The sequence below is a fragment of the Periplaneta americana genome, chromosome 2 (assembly GCF_040183065.1).
Source record: "Periplaneta americana isolate PAMFEO1 chromosome 2, P.americana_PAMFEO1_priV1, whole genome shotgun sequence".
Taxonomy (NCBI): domain Eukaryota; kingdom Metazoa; phylum Arthropoda; class Insecta; order Blattodea; family Blattidae; genus Periplaneta; species Periplaneta americana.
The window spans coordinates 198,455,121-198,472,336 of record NC_091118.1 but is presented as its reverse complement, the minus strand read 5'-3'; the positions used below and the strand labels follow the sequence as shown (position 1 = coordinate 198,472,336).

Here is a 17,216-nt window from a genome sequence, read left to right as displayed (position 1 = left end):
TATTAGAATAATCTTAATTTTAAAAGTTTTTTAATAGTTCCTTCACAAATATTAATTGAATTGATGAATATTGGTATATATTACTATACTGATGTAGGATATATTTACTACTAACAATGCCGGAAAGCATTGTTGTACATTGATATTTTTCTTATTTTACAATTGTTATGGGAATTCAGAAATTATTATATTATGTTGGCGGAATTGGAAACATAAAAAATTATATGCACAAAACAGATGTATACGTTAATTTGAACCTTCACAACAATGTAAACGCAAAGAACAATTAGTTTAAACCATTTCTTAATTAATTTTTTATGTTTCCAATTCCGCCAACATAATATAATAATTTCTGAATTCCCATAACAATTGTAAAATAAGAAAAATACCAATGTACAACAATGCTTTCCGGCATTGTTAGTAGTAAATATATCCTACATCAGTATAGTAATATTATATGCCAATATTCATCAATTCAATGAATATTTTTGTGAAGGAACTTTAAAATTAAGATTACTCTAATAATTTTCACACCTCTGTATTTAGTACGAATATAATATACATAGGCTACATATAAGAAATGGTGAACGGGAGAAGAGTTCGGGGCAAAAAATATCAGCTGACAGATAACGTTAAGGTATAGGGATCGATGGTGGGCTTATGTGAGGGGGGGCAATGAACCTCCGGGTTCCTTAAAAGCCATTTGCAAATAAGTAGGGGAAAGATAGAGATTCCGCATCCCCTGATCAGGTTTATAGCACTACTTCCTACCCAAGCAGTTCTGACCACCCCCTTCACATACTGCACAGTTGCCACATTTCTAGCGACTGCTACTCCAGTTTATTCATTGATGTGGCAACTCTCCCTCCACGTTGAGATGAAGGAAAGTCGTCAGTTTTTCTAAATAAGGGTTATGATTGATTATTAACAGGCGAAGACAATATTGTGTCGCAGTAAGACAGACATTCATGACAATCAATTAGTGGGCCGATAGAGGGTCTGTCGGCAAAGCCTTTCCTGCACTCGAGAAAGTTGAACAGACTTTACACGAAATCGTGTTATTGCAAGAGATCCCGGTTGCAATGGATAAAAAAGATTGCGTGAGGTCCGAGCCTGTTGACCACTTGTCCCATTCCAGGGGTCACAGTTATCCTCAAGAACTTTACAAAATTTACAGAAGAAAAGGCCGAAACAAATGGGCTACGTGAAGCAAGCGAAGGGAGCACACAGCTTGGGAACAGCAGAACTGGATCCTTTCAAAGATGATTGAAACAGTTTTCAAAGATATATGAGCAGTTTAGTCCTCACTACTATTGGGAGTCGAACCCAATAACCGTCTGAGTGGCGATCTTATTGACCAGTTGGGATCCACTGATACGAAGATTGCCTGTACTTTGTTTTAGCTAAAGAGAGGTACGACGTAAACAAACCTCCTCTCTTCCTTCCCGAAAGCACATTGCGGCCGTCGCTAGACTGTAACGTCTGTAATCTAATAATATTTTTCCAGACTACAGGGTGAACACAAAGTCTTACCCTAATTGTGAACAATATTAATTTAGAAACTATTTTAGTTAGAAAAATGAAAGTTTCGGCGTTATATTATCCGATTCTTGCAGTTTTCTTTCCTTAAATGTAGCACTGGAGTACTGTAGAGTTGAGTATCAAAAGTGCGTTTTGTGGTATCAAGAAACGAGGCAGCCTATTATATTTCACCATTGGCGAAGCTCTTAAGCTTTTGAGGCTTAGTCTACCCAAAAATCTGAGTTGTTATACCTAGTAGCAGTAGGCTTTATAAGTTCATAATAACGATGTATTGTAACACTTGGTTTCACTCCAACCCTTCCATACATTAAATTCATTGTTGGCAGTCATTCCAGGATGGACGGTTCAGTGCGAGAGGCTTGTGGCAGAAGCCTCGTAGCGACGGCCTCGCTCATAGGCAGAGGTATTCGTAAGCTTGAGGGAAGGCCGGAGAGGAGTGCGTATCGATTCGCTACGACTCGGTAACAGTAAGCGTGACTAGCCTGAACACCGCAATACGTATAATACGGCGCGCTGTATTGGTGTTCTGTAAATACGCTGCATTGTTGAGTATTATAATCAATCGTTCATGCGTGTATGTGTTATATATTAATTTTGTGTAAAATGGCTCATAATGAGAAAACATTCAGGTCATTATTTGCAGAATTAAAAGAGAAACCGTTTTCAAGTTGGACGTATGAAACAAAATGAGCTTACAAAGACAGAAGATCGACACTACTTTAATATATTGAAATAGTGGATGAAGGAAGATAAAATAAAAAATTTCAATTTTCATAGTATAAGAAATATCCTTGGCTAACAGGGTTCTCTGAGACAAATAAGTTATACTTGTATTCTGTTTGGGGGTAAAAATGATTGGTCATCATTTTCTTATGGGGTATGTGTTACAAAAACAAAGTTGATAGAAAATCAAAGAAACATCTGCTGTATAAAAGATATAAGGTAAACAGTTTTTTTCAGCCTACACAGTATTTACACGTTAGTTTCGAAATGACCTAGCTGTTAGAGTCTGTTTCACGAGAAGGCTTATAGAAATTTAATTTTTATTTATAACTTCGAAGGTTATTAATTTAAAATTAACTTAAAGCCTTTTAAAAAATGTTAATGCTGATTCAGGAAGGGCTTGGGACTCAAACCATAGGGTTTATCAGACTATTCTTTTACTGATGAGACCTGGCTCAATCAGGGGCTGAGGCAGGATAGCCCACCTATCAGCGTCGGATTCACGAATGTCACCCGAGCCACTTGTCGGATTAGGACAGTCGTTCCATATATAGGGCGCACAATGGGCCAAAACCTGCTTAAGTGTTGGAACCTTCTCGGGCCAGACCTCGAAAAGCCAAACCATAAGCTATTAATTTCATTATAAGCTGTCAGCCTAGGTACTTGGCTTGGCTTCCGGGTCCATACAACTAAATACGGTTTGTGTCAGCCTAAGTACAATCGTGCGCCTAGATTATAATTGAGCCAAATGTGTGTTCCATCATTTAAAAAAATGAAAAATAACAATCTCCGGAGTAGCTCAGTCGGCTGAGGCGCTTGCCTGCTGAATCGAAGTTGCGCTCGATTCCCGCTTGGCTGATCACCTGGTTGGGTTTTCCCGAGGTTTTCCCCAACCACAAGGGAATGTTAGGTAATCTGTGACGAATCCTCGGCCTCATCTCGCCAAATGCCATCTCGCTATCACCAATCCCATCTACCTAAATAACCGAGTAGTTGATACAGCGTCGTTAAATAACCAACTAAAAACACTTTCGGAAAATTGAGCTCCCTTTTGAAGGCATATATCCAATCTCCGCCCCCCACCGAAATAAACACCCCTAATGTAGGTCCCTAGTTATCGTGAGTACAATGATATGGCAGAACAAGAGGGAATTTCATAAGAAAACACCCTTATCACAGATTGAGCGCACTGCAAATACTACAGGGTGATCCGTTTGGGTGTGGATAAAATAAAACCTTTACTGCTGAACTTTATTTGTTGAAACTTTGTGTATACAACACTGAAAGATGGGAGATTCCTCAGAGCTCAACATGACCCCCATTGCGCACCCTGCACAACTCATAACGGTGATGCAATTCAGCCCATGTCCGTTGTAACATAAGAGGGGTGATTTGTTGAAAAGCTTGAGTAATTTTTACTCTCAGATCATCAATGTTTCTGGGTTTCTGTGAATAGACCATATCTTTAACAAAACCATACAGGAAGAAGTCAGGAGGGTTTAGATCTGGGGAGTTTGGGGACCAAGCCAAGAGATAGCTGCTTCTCGTACTGGGTTTCGCCTGCGACCTCCTGCATGTTATTTTTTTTTTAACATAGAACTTGTTTCTACAAATGTTTGAGATACCATAACATTATGGAATCGTATTTACTGTAGGTACATTACGCACACCATACTCACGTCGAAATTCCCTTTGAACTCTTTTATCACTCTCAAATTTAGCATACCAAAGAACACATTGTGCCCGCTGTTGATTTGTAGTAGCCATTTTAATCATCTACGATTTTCAATTGTCTTTTCAGATTATGCATCGTTGATTGTCATATATGGAAACTCCCATCTTTTAATCATAATGTAACCAGGAAGAAATTTATCCTACTGTCATAATGACTTTATAATAATAAGTTAATGTTATACCTACCCAAACGGATCAGACTGTATTTTGCACTCGTCAGGATTAAGCCAAGTTTCCTGGTTGCAAACACGCTAAATGAGGAGCTGTGTAACGGTTTTGCTTAAAGATATATTATTTTTAGATCACAATTTTCTAAACTTTAAACATACAGGAATGAAATAAAATGTCCTACGGAAATGGGTCTAGTAAGAGTGAAAGAAAATAAAGAACGTGTGTTCTTGACTGCTTGCTATCTTAAAGATCGCGTGTTCTTGACAGTTTGGTTGTTAGGGCCCACCTAAATGGATAACACGCACTGTTCGACCAGATTATGGACGCATAAAGCTATGCACCTCTCTATACGGAAATAGCACGTTTCCAGAAAAGTTTATTTAAAAAGTAGCAGAGTTCCCATTTCTTGACACTTGAAGTTGACTGGTCTCGGTATGTAGGCCCGTGTCCCACTTTAAGGAAGTTACGTATGCCGGTGTTATGTAACCAGGAAGCTGTTTTTTATTTCCAGGTGGAGAAAGTTTTAAATCGGTAAACGTTCCTTTCTCCGCTATAGCGTGTTCTTACATCAGGTGTGTCCTACGGCCTTAAAGATGTGCGCTAGCTAATTACGCAGTAGAACCTAGGTTATGCGTAATTAACCCACTTATCTTATGTATTTCTGATTTATACGTTATTATGAAGAGGTCCTTGCAAAATTACATTTAGTTACATATAAATTAATCCTGAATTGGGGCCTATATAATTGATTTATATACAATTCACTTTTGTAATATATTTTTAATCGAGTTTGAATTGTACGTATTTTTGTTCGCTTTGATACGTAATAAATTTATATTCTTATGACTTTGAATGCATTTTAGTATATTATGATGCAATAATAATTGTATAGAACAAGTCAACACATTCAACTGTCTTGGCTGCAATCTTTCGTATATAAACTCCTGGGTCGTAGATATTAAACTTGCCAAATTTCAGCAACTGTTAAGGACAATCAAATCAACTCCATTAAAGAAAGTTCGACCAGAAACAATTTTGAAATTCTATAAAGTTATGGCAGTCCCGGCATTATTATATGGATCAGAGACATGGTCATTAACGAAAGGACAACTTCGAAGAATAGAAGCTGCTGAAATGCGATTGCTAAGACCTCTTGCAGGATATACTCTTTACGACCATAAAAGGAACGCTGACATCCGAACAGAATTGAATATCACCGCCATTACGGACACTATAGAATCTTACCGCAACAATTGGTATGAACATGTATTAAGAATGCCCAACAATAGGTTACCCAAGAGACTATTGGACTATACACCTCATGGAAAACGAGACATCGGAAGACCAAGGAAGAGATGGAAAGACCAACTTTTTTCTGGAAGCGGAACAGGCCAGGAGGCCTAATCCAAGACTGTTATTGATGATGATGATGATGATGATGATGATGATGATGATGATGATGATGATGATGATCATGATCATGATCATGATGCAAGGTTGGGAAGTGATTTTTACAAAATCTCGGGATTCAAATTTTTCCCCGATTTTGTAATGCAGTTCACAAACGTGCATTGTAAAACATTTCTTGCACGATAATATTTTTAAAATTGCAAATACAATATATTTTCCATTGAAAATTTAGAGCAGTATTATTTCAAAGCCTTCGCAAAACTATACTGTAATGGTAACTAAGTAACAATAAGTGAACTGTAATGAGTCTATTTCAGTATAGTTTTATGTTATGAAGAATTGTTTCCCTAGCAACAAGTTTCTGTGTGGGAATTCTAACTTTCAAGGCCTAACAACAGTAACTTAAATACAACAAAAAACACGATCGTGCAAAAAAAAAAAAAAACATTTCCCCACAATCCTCAAGATCAGCTTGCGAAATACAGAAACATAATATTATATATAAGCTATGTGACAATAAACACTACTGCCTCTTTACATCAGTGATCTCCAGGTTACGGATATCGTACCGAAAAGACAGCAGACTCTCAGCCCAGGCGAATACAGAGTCGATGTCCTCAGTCTTTAGAATAACTCCTCTTCTTTCTCACGAGACATATTACAATTATTTGAAACAAGTTGCAGACCACTCAGAATCTGTCTAGCAATCATGAGTGAGAGTATAAGGAAGAGCTACTCACTAGAAGACAAAGTTTTTATGCTCTTAATTATATTTGAGACTGTTTTAAATTATCTAATCATATAATCAAACGTGGCCAAACATACAGTGCGTGATTGAATTGAGGAAAATGTTTTTATACTGTTTTCTCGACTTCAAAATTTTAAGCAGTTTATTGAATTAGAAAAAAAAAAAGCTTCTTGCACTACAGTTATTGACAGATTGGTCTTAAACTTCTCACAGAGGTCAATTAAATGTTGATACATAAGATTTAATTAGCATTTGTAGGAAATATTAATATTAAGTCCCTTCAGGACATATTCATTTTGCACTTAGATTGAAATATGGTGTAGTAATAAATTCATGAAATTTAAAAATGTATTGTGACTCTCTATTTAGACTTAGCTCAAAGAGCTAATTAATTTCTATTCCTATGGCTATTTTGAGCAAATATAATAATAATAGTTTTATTTTCCCCCAAGCAGAGTTAAGGCCATGAGGCCTTCTCTTCCACTCAACAAGGATCAAATCACATACAGAAAAATACACGCCGGTATACAAATATTAACTTAAAAATAATAATAAACATAATTAAGTAAAAAAGAGAGATTGAATACATGTACACAATCAGTATTAACTTTAAAATAACAATAATAAAAAAAATATGTAATAAAAAAAGAGACTGAATACATAATCACAAACAGGAAAATAAATTCTAGTATACAGTATTAACTTAAAAAAAAAGAATTAATACATATGAATATAATCTCACAACTAAAGAATAGTAGAATTAGTATGATCAGCACAGCACGTGTTACATTGAGACAATGACAATTACCTAGATATAAGTGTTAATGGAAAAATAAAGTAATGACTGTGTAAAATAATAATAATAATAATAATAATAATAATGATAATAAAATAAATAAATAAAAATTATACCTAAAAACTAATTCTTTGCATTCTATGAATTAAAAACTTTGAAAACTTTGACGCAAGGAACCTTTATAGTGATGTCAGTATAAAATATATTTATAAAATATAATTTCAAAACTATTAGCCGTAGTGGCAGCAAATTTTGTACAGATGATATTATTATAGGTCTGTTCACAAATTTGGGATGAAAATTGTGGAAGTTTTAAAAATCATAATTATGTCGTCATTCTCCTTGAATTACGTACAACCCAGGTCTTACTGTATAATTAGGTCTGTTAATGATACATATTACATCACACGTTGTTAGAAACAGAACTATTCCGTTTCTGTTTAAATAGTTAGAGTAGAACTAATTAATTGATATTTGTAGCTGTTTGTGTAACTGTCAGAACAAGAGTCTTACGCCTTGAACGCAGTATAATGAACTGCGGCACATTTTCCCTTCCGTACGGACGTTAAATCGCAGCTGAAACCCCGGCCGTGTTTTCCCACGTTGCTACAGTTCAGTCAACACCCTGTAGTCTTTTCACTTTCACTCTCGCGGAGGCTGCGGCCGGTACATCGCTCAGTCTGCGGTAGCTGTGCGTTCGGTATTGTTCCGCGCTCGGTGTCCAGTGTTCGTGACAGTGAGGTGGTGTTTAATCTGACATTCTTGTGCAATATAAAGTTTTGTAACATAGATACATGATAATCGGTTATTTCTTTCTTAAGCTAAAAATTTTAACAGGGATTTGTAGCAGCCTGTTTATTTTGAGCAAACTCTAATCTGCAGAATTTTCTCCTCAACCACAACTGAAATTTTTACAAGTTTCAATTACACCTAATTTGTGGTTTATCTTTACAAATAAATGTTTCATTGTTAATATATTAATCATTATAGTGTTAGTTTTGTGATATTGCAGAATTAATTTAAAATAATTTTCTTTACATATTTAAATACCTGTTCAAATTATTTGTTTTCCTATAAATCTCAGGACGTCTGGCTAGTATATAAACCTGATAATATTAAATTTAAACTCATTTTAAATAACACTGCTAAAATCTTGTTTTGTCGTAGTTATAAATTAGCGTAGCTAAATTATTTCTTCTTTCACGTCAAATGAGGCCTTAAATGTATTGGGAATTCCGTATTTTAACTTCTCCAGTTTAAAATTTAGTACAGTGAATTTATTTTTAAACGTTCATGATTTCTCCCGATGCGCAATAGATGTAAATAAATTTTTGAAGCAATATTTTAATATATAGTCGTTTCTTCTTTATTGTAATACCGATACTTCATGCAAGCAATGCAAATCAGAGGTGTCAATTATTCCTTTCCATGATATAAAAGGTAAAAATACGATACTTTAGCACCCAAATAATTTATTCTTTAAATTTCGAAGTATTATTTCATTGAAATGTACTCATTTTAAAATACACCGTACCATAATTGACAAATTTCTGTATAAATGAGTAAAAACTTTTATTTCATTACAAATATCGCTGCAAGTACCACAGAAATAACCGATTTTCTGAAGTGGGTTAACCTTGTGTGAAATGGATATAAGAACAATTGTTTGTATGAGCACAACGGTAAGACGTGTGTGTGAATCTGCTGCAACTGAGTGGTGCAAATAAACAACAAAATAATTGTGTGTTGTTGTTAGTGAACAGTTCTGAGAACTTATACTAAAAAAGAAGCAGCAGCTGTAGTGTTATTACACCTGGCATCCAATGAGTCCAATGGAAGCTTTACCTCAAATCGGGACGTAATGACTGGCCTCTAACACTTTCCCTGAAGGCCGACTCAATGATGTGGTCAGTTTGTTATATGTCTCTGTCAGCCGACGAGGACCCTGGCAGCATGCATCAGCAACAGGGCAACATGGCGGTGTTCATGGCCATGTTCCTCGTGTGCTGCATAGAAGCCGTGATCGTCAAGATCGTATCTAGCGAGAGCGACGCACTTCCACGCCTCAGCTCTGTCCTGCTGCCCGTCGAAGGCGAAGATTTCGAAGACGACTACTACGAAGAAAATGACGATTAACAGGTTGTGATTGTTGTCAGGAGGAAGTCGGAGCACTAGCTTTCAGACGGTTCCCATTATAGATTGTTGCTCTGAGTGTAGACCATGCATCTTCTCAGTTGGTCAGTATTACAAAACTCTTTCAAAACAAATTGCTATTGTCTTAAACATTCACGTAAAATTCAGAAGAAAAAAATCGTGAAAATCAGACACGAGAAATTGATAGACACTTTCACATCCTCATACCTCTGTCATGTAATCATGGTCGTCTGTTTCTGGGATCGAACTCTAGAAATGTTCTTAATTTTTCGGCGTTCTTTCTAGGTCTTGAAGGCTCGTATTAGGACGGCCATTTTGTTTTCATATTTCCTATATTAGCTCTATGTCTTACGCATTGATATAAATTACGTAAGTCTTTGCGCCTGTTCTTCTGTATGAATCGCAGATTTAATTGTTCAATTGGTAATTAATGCCATAAGCTTTCATTCACTCCATCATTCAGTTTATATTTAAGAACTATATCTCAACAGTGGTAGCTCTTAATAAAATATTGTGTGTGTTCACAATTTTGTGTTCCAAAATAGAAGAGAATTTGAAATCGTACTTTTAGTCTAATATGAAATGTCATGATTCCAATGTTTCACTATTGAAAAACCCGTATATAAATTCAAAACATATGATGATAATGATAATGATGATAATAATAATAATAATAATAATAATAATAATATTAATAATAATGAAACCCAGTCTTTTTATTTTAAATTTTTCCTGGTAAGCCAGTTTACCCAGTTCTTTACTGTTCAAAATTACTTGAACAGAGTTCATTGTCTACGTTTGTTAAAAATTAATAGGCCTACATACCATAGTACCGTTATTTACAAGAGCGTGTGTTCAGTAATATACAGGGACATCATTTTATTTTTACTAACATTTTTAATATTAACCTGTCTATACCTTTAGAGAACCGGAAACACCGTTCGCTAGCCCCTTCCACGACTGGAGTTCGATGATACTGGCGTAAAACACATCACTTTACTAGGTATAGGAGGGAAGAAAAGTAGTTCGTCCATTTACGTAAACTAGGAAATATCGCAATTTTGAGTTCGATAATTTTCATTAGCATTTTTATTTAATCAAAATGCAGTACTGTATTAAGAACGAACTGAGCTATCCATTCGGGCGTATTCATTATGCAGTGTATATTATACTGTCTACAGCACATTAGCCATTTCATTCAGACGCTAAATAACCTAGATGTTGATACTGCGTCGTAAAATAACCCAATAAAATAAAAAAAACAGCACATTAGCGTACAATATAGAGAATGAAGTTAAATTGAAAAATAAACATAATATGGATATTTAAACACATTTTTGAAAATGGTGGCCGTTCATTTCGATACAGGCTTCAGTTCTTTTGTGCATATTATCGCACTATAGACTATTGCATCTAATTCCAATTGCCAGTTTCGTCCTTCGTACTAGTAACTCATGTTGAAATAATTCTGTACCTACTCTATAAAAGAGTACACCTTACGTACTGTAAATTTAATCTTCACTTCTGCCCGACCCGCACAGATAAAATTACTCAGACATGCTATCTACTGTCCGTCCAAGTGGTTATGCCGCAGGATCGTAGAAAGGAGGGAAATCACGTGACAGTTAATTACTTAACGAGGCCCTTTTATTTAAGTTGTTTTAAACAGTTGTATAATATTACGTAAACGTCCAATTCCTAACAGAAATTAATCTTTTCAGAAAAGAACTAAGACAGCTTAGCTTTTACAGAGGGGCGTGCATTAGCAGGTGGGGAAATCGGGATGCGACGTAGGCAAACGAACAGTACCTGTGCGAAAATATGGTTCAATATTGAAAGTTCTTTCGTCGCTGGAAAACGCGAACATATTTCTGGAACGTACTATACTTACTAACTCAGTGCTGTTTACTAAATGCAGCCTTGATTCTGCCTGGAGGACAGTTGGAACTTCATTAGTAGAAGGGGTGGGAGTGAAGTATATTAAAAAAATCAGGTACAATAAAAATTGAAGTAAAAATAAAATGATGTCCCTGTAGTTTGATTCACAACACACTGATACACTATAGCAGGGGTCGTCAGCACAGAGCACGCTGGGGCTAGCCTCTCTTACCCGCTGAAAACGCAGTGCACTATAGTGCTCTCGTAGCTGCAGCGGGTATGCTCTCTATCTCTCCCTGTTGCACGACAGTGCACATGGGACAGCACCGCGTACCCGTTGCACATTTCAGCGAGTGCTGACGACCGCTGCACTATAGCCCATACCAGTACTGTAATCCCATTCACATAGATTGATTACTATAAATACATGCCCGTAAATATTATTCTTAAATAATATACACCACCATAGAGATATTTAAATTCATACCACCATCACAGTCAGCCAGCACGTGTTTGAAAGCCAAACTGTGCTATTATGCTAACACTAAAGTAAGCTTATAATAATTCACAAATTACACTCTCGTAGCAGCACTATACACACATCCATATAAAGTAAACGTTCCGACAGTGACACCTACAGGCTAAAATACAGACTATTATATTTCCTCTTCGAGATATAGCACGTGAACAATAAACATCGATGCACCTGACATCTGTAGGATAGATTCACTGTTCACTTAACATTTTGTGCTCTTGATGAGTCATAAGCGGCCAGCGAAAGACAATTTTCTCCCGCGCATGCGTGGAATTACTGTAACTTTATTGAGAAGAGCACGGCTTGTACGTGAACGCATGTTGCCAGGTTTACATAAGAAGTTTATGCAAGATGCGGGAAGTTTAAAATACTCGGTTCTGATATTATACATCCCCACTACGTCAGTACGGTATTAAATAATAAAACTAGTCGTGCATTAATGGAAACAAGGTGTTCACGTGCTCTTGTGCTCTCACTGACGTACCGCCACTGTATCTCAAGTTTCTTTCTCTCAATTTCTCACTCTGAACTTCTACATCATTGGTCCTATGAAATTTTTCAACTTTATTAGTATTTTATTGTTATTATTATTATTATTATTATTATTATTATTATTATTATTATTATTATTATTATTATCATTATCATCAATAATGTTATGAAAGCTATTCCTGCTGAGTTTACAATATAATACCACTGCACCCTGTCCTGACAAACAGATTTCCAGTTATCAAAATGTTCTAAACTTTTTAGGTTCTCCTTCAGATTGTGCAAATAGATCTAAGCCTAGGTCTTTGCAGTGGTATTTTCACTAAAGGAATTTGTGTGAACATCCTTTTTACTCTTCTTTCTTTTGGAGCTCTTAGCACATGTCAAATCTATCGCAGTCTTCTTGCTTTAATTCTGGCCACAATATCACGTTGATTGTAAAAATCATCATTTCTTTATTATGTAATTTCCTCCAATCCAAAGTATATGCATCTCGAACTGCTCCTCAAAATGTTTCGTTTAAAAACTTTCAGTTTAATCTCGCCTGTTTTTGTGAATACCCATGTCTCACAAGCATAGACTAGAACAGGCATAATTAAAGTCCTGTATTGGCCTATGTGTAATTTTGCTTTTCTTGTACGCCTATTTTTTATTGGGTTATTTTACGATGCTGTATCAACATCTCAGGTTATTTAGCGTCTGAATGAGATGAAGGTGATAATGCCGGTGAAATGAGTCCGGGGTCCAGCACCGAAAGTTACCCAGTTTGCTCGTATTGGGTTGAGGGAAAACCCCGGAAAAAACCTCACCCAGGTAACTTGCCCCGACCGGGGTTCGAACCCGGGCCACCTGGTTTCGCAACCAGACGCGCTGACCGTTACTCCACAGGTGTGGACTACGCCTAATTAATTTATTCTTTAATATATCCGATAACTCATAATAACATGCATTTGCTTTCTGTAATATGGACTTAGATTTCTTGTTTTACATTACTGTCATAAGCAGGCTTCGAGACTTTGGACCCAATAAAATAAGTTTACTGTGCATGCACTATAGGTTATTGACTCGCTGCAGGTAGATAGAGATGTGTTCAGGTAATAACGTTGCTATTTAGAGTAGAGTACGTTAGCATGGGGAAGCACACATATGTACATTCTGAAAGTAAATATACATTACACAATGATAATGTCAAAAGAATGTGAAAAGCATTTATTCTCCTGTCTTTTATGAGCATTTGTGTTTAATTATACACAGTGTTAATGGTGGAAATAAGCATGTAGCAATTTTAATTTTTTCATTTATCCTAATGTTCGTCTTTAGGAAGTGCAGTTACAGTACCGAATTGCAATGTACTACAAGATACATTCTCAGTGTCTCAAACGTAAATCTTTTTCGGTTATCTGCCAAAGTTTGTACTGTGGAAAGCTGCGCTCTACATCGCATGAAGTGATAGGAACAAAACGAAAAAACCTAACATCATTGCAGTCTCTAAGGGACAGTCCTTTATTTCCGGGTGACACTAATTTGCTGTTTATATTACACAATGTTCCATATCCGTTATTTTTACTTAAAATTGATTTCCACTTCTGTTTTACACGTTCAGTAACCGGTGTACTTGATGTCTCATTAATTCTCTGCATCATTTTCTAAATTAATTTGAGATCTTCCGGCATCTCTTTCTCTGACTTTTCTAACCGTGTAATAGTTTCAGACACAATTTGTATGAAAACCAAATTATTCGTCAGAACCTTCAAATCCAGAGCGTTTTCCTTTGCGTATTTGTTGGCATTCATTCTACAGTATCCCCACCCACTGTACGCTTTACCACTATACTCAGTACGCCGTTATGCGGATTTTCCACTGAACTGCTCTATCGGGTCCGAAGTCTCGAAGCCTGGTCATAAGTAATTCATCCATTCATTGTCTTCTGCCCATGGACAGGTCTTTCACTGCAAACCCAGCATTCTCCAATCTTTCCTGTTTTCTGCTTTCCTCTTAGTCTCCGTATATGATCCATAAATTTTAATGTTGTCTATCATCTGATACCTTCTTCTGCCACGAACTTTCCTCCCGTTTACCATTCCTCCCAGTGTATCCTTCAGTATACAGTTTCTTTTCTGACAATGATCCAACAAATTCGTTTTTCTCTTCCTGATCTGATCGATATCAACATCATTCGTTCTTCACTCACTCTTTCCAACACAGCTTCATTTCTTACTCTGTTTGTCCATTTCACATGCTGGATTCTTCTCCATTATGATTTGTAAATAGTTAAACTCGTATATTTTTTTCAAACTGTATTAATTGTGATGTTATTTACATTTAACTTTCTGAGTTACTAAATCTTCCCACCTGTAAACCGCAGTTCAGTGAGCTAAGTTCTTGTCCAGTGTGTGTGGTACGTTGACATTTGTCAGCATGAAGGTTATGAAGGGAATTTTCTCCCATTTATTCAGGTTTGCCCTGTCACATTAACTTACTGAAATCTCTACTGTCACTGTATCATCTGCATAGCTTCTAACGTTGAGGAAAGGTGACCTCATGGGGTTAACAAGAAGAACTATACTTTCATTGAGGTGGAGAAAATCTCCACGTGGCGAATAAGGAAGCTGTCCTTATAGTGGAAGTAGCGCGCCGGAAACACGTATGAGATTGCGCTCAAGTAGGAATAGGGCCCGTTATAACAACACATCCCCATACGGCGCGAACGTTCACACTTCTATCCATACAGGGCTCTCACCGGGAAGAAAGTACGGCGCCTGTTCCCTTCAGATTCCCATTCCAATTCAACTTGCAGTCCAGTAACCAGATCTTAGTGTCAGATGTCTATTGTTCTAGCTTAGAATAAAATTAGAGCCACGGTTGACATAATGATCACCGAGCGAGTTGGCTCATGCGTATTGCATTCGGGAGGTCCTTGGTTCGAATCCTGGACCGACCAACCTGACTGTGGTTTTTCCGTGGTTTTCCACAGCTATTTAGGCAAATGCCGGGTTGGAATTTTCATTGCCACGGTCCATTTTCCCTTCCCCTCCCATGTAGAAAAAGAATTTAGATTTCATATCATATAATTCATCTTCCTCATCTCATTCAATAGACAAATTCAGGTCAAGACGCATGTCTTCATCCACAACCGTTCTTGGGTTCCCAGCCTTCCGCAATATCTATGCCAGGATTCATTTCTTAAGAGTACTTTCAAGGGTGCTTCGAAACCTTGGAAGGACCGTTGGAATGGATCCTGTGTTGCTTGGTCACCTTGGCGGTATGAACTTGGAGCGGAGGAGGGTAGGAGACCCCCATTGGGTGAGTGGGTAAGGGGTCACATGCACCCGGTGGGCTGGTACACCTTCATCCTCATTCATCCCATAACATTCGGAGAGCAAAATAGGCCTCAGTATGACCGACGTGCAAAGGATCGTCATAACCCGCCCGTAGCCACTGTGACCTAACATAACCTATGTAGAGAAAAATGTATAAAGCTTGATGATGCCGCAAAGGCGAAACGTTCGCTTTTAACATAATAATAAAGTAATAAAATTTCACTTCAATAATATAAGTAATTTTATTGAATAATAATCTGTGTTGTTATTGCTGAAGCTGATAGGCCTATATACAATTTTAGCAAAAATATTACATTGTCTAGATATGAATAATTTCGAGGGGAAAATTGTTCCGGGCCGGGTATCGATCCCGGGACCTCTGGTTGAACGTACCAGCGCTCTGCCAACTGAGCTACTTGGGAACTCCACCCGACACCGTCTCAACTTTTCCCTTTATATCCCCACAACTCGCGTGGGCTGACGAAACGCCAGAGACCCACATCGAGTGCACACAATCTCTGTGTGACTTGAATTGTGGTTTTCTGTTAACGTACACAGTGACGTATATACTGTATTATTATGCAAATCTAGTATTTCAGGTAAAGCTCCCTGTAAAGCAGATTTGAATAATTTCAAGGGTAGCTCAGTTGGCAGAGCGCTGGTACGTTCAACCAGAGGTCTCGGAGTCGATACCCGGCCCCGGAACAATTTTTCCCTTGAAATTATTCAAATCTGCTTTACAGGGAGCTTTACCTGAAAGACTAGATTTGTCTAGATATGTTTCAAATGTTGTTTTTAACGTTATGGCAAAACATAGCACGTCTACTCTCAGTAGTAGCTAATACTAATATAAAAAGTATTCTTTAAAATGTATCCTTCTTTTTTCCTCAAAGAGTAAACTTTGTATTTGCTCTCCTATATCAGCTTATGCCGTAACAACACAGAAAAAGAAAACAAATAACTTACTTTACTTAGTGTTTGACTTACCTGAACAAATATACTGTGTGAATAATTGTAAAATAATGTAGGGTAAGTAGATTAGCTTATGCTATGCCAGAAATGAGTAAAGTTGCGGCCCTCGGAAAAGTTCAATACAGCCTGTGGCAGGATTCAAAATCCGATATTTTTTTAACGAGGAAAACCTCAAACAATAGTATATTGCAATACATGTGCAGAAAGGGCCCTATTGCAAAGTATGAAATTTTTCGATCGTGCTCCAGTCGTTCATATAAATATTGTAAAATGTTTTCAGAAGGCGGTAATCTCATGGCAACGTTGTGTATTGTTGATGTAAACAACAGTTTTCGTTTTTTATGAGTAATGAAATTTCATTCTATAATCACAGTTTGGAAAACCTAATTTGCGTCAAAAATAATGCATTCTGCTGATGAAAATGAAACCAAGAAATTAACTATTAATATTATCAACCACCAATAACAATTTATAAATTACTGTAGGAATGTTTCATTCAGATATTATTGATAAAGTGTTAATTCTAAATCAGATACATATTTCGACTTACTGATCAATCCGAAGAAAATTTCTTGTTGCTAAGTCACTATTCCTTTTAGTTATTAAAATATCAAATAGGTACAGTATGTTATACTCTTTCAATATGCTATATGCACGCATAAACTCTGTCTCTGTCTCCTTGTCTCTGTCTGTCTCTGTCTCTGTCTCTGTCTCTCTCTCTCTGTCTAGAAAAATTATGAGATA

At 36.8% G+C, this 17,216-nt stretch overlaps 1 protein-coding gene across 12 annotated transcripts in view; it reads left to right on the top strand.

Moving 5' to 3' along the window:
- LOC138695021 (uncharacterized) overlaps window positions 1-17,216 on the top strand; it is a 329,089-nt gene that overhangs the window by 203,097 nt on the left and 108,776 nt on the right. The window contains exon 1 of one of the 12 annotated variants that reach the window (XM_069819319.1): window positions 8,744-9,263. The exons of 10 other annotated variants lie outside the window; for them this stretch is intronic. In XM_069819319.1, coding sequence (XP_069675420.1) covers window positions 9,250-9,263 — 14 coding nt within the window. In that variant the 5' untranslated portion in view covers window positions 8,744-9,249. Of the gene's footprint in view, window positions 1-8,743; window positions 9,264-9,329; window positions 9,362-17,216 lie in introns of those variants that run through there. One more of the 12 variants, XM_069819318.1, reaches the window with a different exon arrangement.